This window comes from Marmota marmota, unplaced genomic scaffold, assembly GCF_001458135.2.
Source record: "Marmota marmota marmota unplaced genomic scaffold, marMar, whole genome shotgun sequence".
NCBI lineage: Eukaryota > Metazoa > Chordata > Mammalia > Rodentia > Sciuridae > Marmota > Marmota marmota.
In genome coordinates, this window is record NW_025999849.1 from 1 (window position 1) to 3,483 (window position 3,483).

At 64.0% G+C, this 3,483-nt stretch overlaps 1 protein-coding gene across 1 annotated transcript; it reads left to right on the forward strand.

The window, feature by feature from the left end:
• Window positions 1–931: 931 nt before the first annotated feature.
• Wdr18 (WD repeat domain 18) lies at window positions 932–3,458 on the forward strand (the record flags this gene model as incomplete). The annotated part of the gene is made up of 7 exons (XM_015476794.2): window positions 932–1,065; window positions 1,162–1,303; window positions 1,756–1,899; window positions 2,001–2,065; window positions 2,151–2,275; window positions 2,406–2,572; window positions 3,390–3,458. Coding segments are annotated over 7 exons (846 nt in total), but the record flags the coding sequence as incomplete, so codon positions are not given.
• Window positions 3,459–3,483: the final 25 nt, after the last annotated feature.

The window sequence follows — 3,483 nt, forward strand, 5'->3', positions numbered from 1 at the left end:
TCCCAGCCCTGAAGCCAAGAAGTCCAGGCTGCAGGTGTGCAGGTTGGGCAGGGCCTGGATGCCTACAGTAGGGTCCTTCCTGCTGCCTTCAGATCTGGGGCGCCATGCCCCTGCTGTGGCTGCATGCTGTCCTCTCTGCCGTCACCCCATCTCCTGTCCTCATGAGGATGACAGCTGCCGGACTGAGGGCCCATCCTGCTGCACTGTGCCCTCCTCTCAACTGACCACTTCTGCAGAGGCCCCTCTCCTCCTCCTTCCTTCTCTGCAGTGCTGGGGATTGAGTCCAGGGCCTCATGGTGCTGGGCAAGCTCTGTACCTCTGGGCTGCACCCAGTTTGACCCTATTTCTGAATAAGGTCCCATTTACAGGTCCTGGGGAGGGGGTCAGGGCTGGAACATACTTGGGCAGGGCACATTTCAGCTTAGCCCCTCTCGGGTGCCATGCAAGTGGGCGCGTCTCTGCCACCAGCTGCCCCCGCTTCCTCTGCTTGAGATGGGCCTTCTGCATGCCCAGCCGCGGATTTCCAAAGAGATTTCCACTGTGGCCAAGTGCCGAGCCAGCCCTGCCTCAGGGAGCCCCGCAGCAGCCCCATGCCTTTCCTAGGGTTGGCCACCGGTCCGGGGCGAAAGCAGAGGAGGTGCCCCTCTTGGTGGCAGGAGATGTGTCCCCCTTTCCTTTTGTCGTGCAGATGGGGACAAGGGGGGCACTGGCAGGACAGCCAGCCGTGTGCCATCCATGAAGCTCAGTCGGGGGTGTAGCGGGGCCTTCCTGTGCCCAGGACGACAAAGCTGCCCACCCTGTCCCTGGGGGTTTGCTCTGGCCCCAGGATGGGTGGATAGGACTCCTGTGGTGTGCCCCTGGCATCCTGCAGCCAGGGGGTGGGACCAGTAGCCAAGCTTCCTCCCGACCTGGGTGCCCTGTACACTCCCAGGTCTCCACCGGGAACCTCTTGGTCATCCTGAACCGCCACTACCAGGATCTCTCGTGCCTCAAGTTCACTGGTGACAGCAGCCACTTCCTCTCTGGGGGCAGGGACTGCCTGGTGCTGACCTGGAGCCTCTGCAGGTAGCATGCCCACCCAGGGGCCCAGGCGGGGCTGGTAGGACGGGGAGTACGGGTATTCCAAGTGCTGGGGCGACTCCAGGGGCCTCCCGCCCCCAGTGTGCTGCAGGTGGACCCCTCCAGAATCCCTGCGCCCCGGCACGTCTGGTCTCAGCACACGCTCCCCATCACAGACCTGCACTGCGGCTTTGGGGGCCCCCTGGCCCGGGTGGCCACTGCCTCGCTGGACCAGACAGTGAAGGTAGAACCCCCCGCTGGCCTGTGCTCCGCGGCTCACAGACTGGGTTCCTGGTGGCTTGAGCCAGCCATCTCCTCCCCCAGCCGTCAGTGCCAGACAGCTTGTAATCCCCTGGTGCTTTAAGCCCCAAGGACATCCAGCAAGGGTGGACAGCCCAGCCTGTCTCCTGGAAATTCCCACTCGGCCCGCCGTGCCTGGCCAAGGCCCTGGGCCAGGCCTGTGCAGGTTTGAGGGCATCGCTGCCCTTGAGACTTCACTGGTGGGGGCAGGGATTCTTCTGCAGGAGAACAAGCTCCATGCCAGGGAAGACCGAGTCTCCTGGACCCTGACAGCTCCCATTGAACAGGACCCCAGGGCCAAGGTGTCCAGGTTGAGGACCACCAACCCCTGACCTTCCCAGAGCCCCTACCCAGAGCCCTGTGCCCACACCTCCCACCCCCCACTGCCCCTCCCAGCTGTGGGAGATCTCTTCTGGCGAGTTGCTGCTGTCCGTCCTGTTTGATGTGGGCATCATGGCTGTGACCATGGACCTGGCCGAACACCACGTGTTCTGTGGTGGCAGTGATGGCTCCATATTCCAAGTGGACCTCTGTGCTCGGGTGAGTGGGTGGCTGGAGAGTGGGCAGCTCTGTTGGGGCTGGGGGCTGCGGGCAGCAGCTGGTGGCTCCCTGGTGCTCACAACCTGTCTTGGCCTCCACAGCCCACAGAGAGGGAGAGGAGCTTCCAGCCAGAGCAGGACCCTGGGAAGGTCTTCAGAGGGCACAGGTGGGGACGGGGAGGGGGCTGAGGCACGGCCTGGACCAAGGGTTTCCACTGGTCTTTCTTAACCCTGTTTGGGTCCATCTCCTAGGAACCAGGTGACCTGCCTGTCGGTGTCCACTGACGGCAGTGTGCTGCTCTCAGGCTCCCATGATGAGACAGTGCGTCTCTGGGACGTTCAGAGCAAGCAGTGCATCCGGACCATGGCCCTCAGAGGTGGGTGGCCGCAGGAATCCACACAAGGAACGGGCACAGCATGAGGGCCAGTGGCCTCCTGGGCCTGCGGGCCTGGCCAGCCCCGGCTTCAGGCCCTGGGTTTGTGGGGCTGACTGTTGGTGTCCCCCAGGCCCTGTGACCAACGCCTCCATCCTGCTGGCGCCAGTGGGCATGCTGAGCTCCGACTTCAAGCCCAGCCTGCCGCTGCCCCGATTCAACAAGCACCTGCTGGGCGCCGAGCATGGGGACGAGCCTCAAGGAGGGGGCCTCCCCGTGCGCCTAGGCCGCCACCAGCAGGTAGGCCCCCCACCTGCTCGGCAGGGTGCCTCTGCACCTTTTCCTGGGGGTTCTCACAGGCCCACACCCTCAGGATCCCCTCCCAGCTGGAAGGTCAGTGCCTCTCGGCGTCTCCCTAAAACACCGCCAGCTGACTGGCCACCGGTGGCATTAGGGGGCCAGGCAGCCTGGGTCCAGGAAATGCCAGAACTTCTAGGGTGGCTGCAGGCCTTGCATGTAGGGGTGTCCTGCCAACACCTGACCACGCAGTGCTCTGACCCTCCACAGCCATCTCCGGTGGGCAGTGGTGTTTCCAGATGGTTCTGTGAGGGTCCCCGCTAAGGCCCCAGGTGGTGTCACGACCCTCGAACCCCTGCCTGGCATCCACGTGACTGTCTTGGGCCTGGCCACACTGGGCCTGCTCCATTCACCGCTGCAGGCCTCTGGTTCACGGCCCATGGCCAGGCCTGGCCATTGTGGCTGCCACTGGACAGCTTTAGGGGTGGAGCTGACCCTGCAGGCTGGCTGGCCCCCCTCCTGGGCAGCAACTTGATCCCACTCCAGGTCCAGAGCCTTATGCCCTGCCCAGGTACCACTTCTGCACTGTGCCTGTCTCCATTCCTGTTGCTGTCCCCAGGACGCTCCCAGGCAGTCTTGGACAGTGACACATTGGAAAGAGCACCTTGCCTCCTAGCGGCCACCTGGCCTCTGAGCCACGGTCTCCTGTCTTGTCACTGGCCGGCAAGGGCACTACCTGTCCGAGCTGTGGGCAGCATTCCAGGTGATGTGGCTTGGCAGTGTGGCACAGCCCGGGGTCACGGGTGCCCTTGTGTTGCAGGGATCAGAGCCCAGCTACCTGGACCGCTTGGAGCAACTGCACAAGGTCATGTGCAGCACCATGGAGAAGGTGGGCGGGGCGGGGCCAGGGCTGG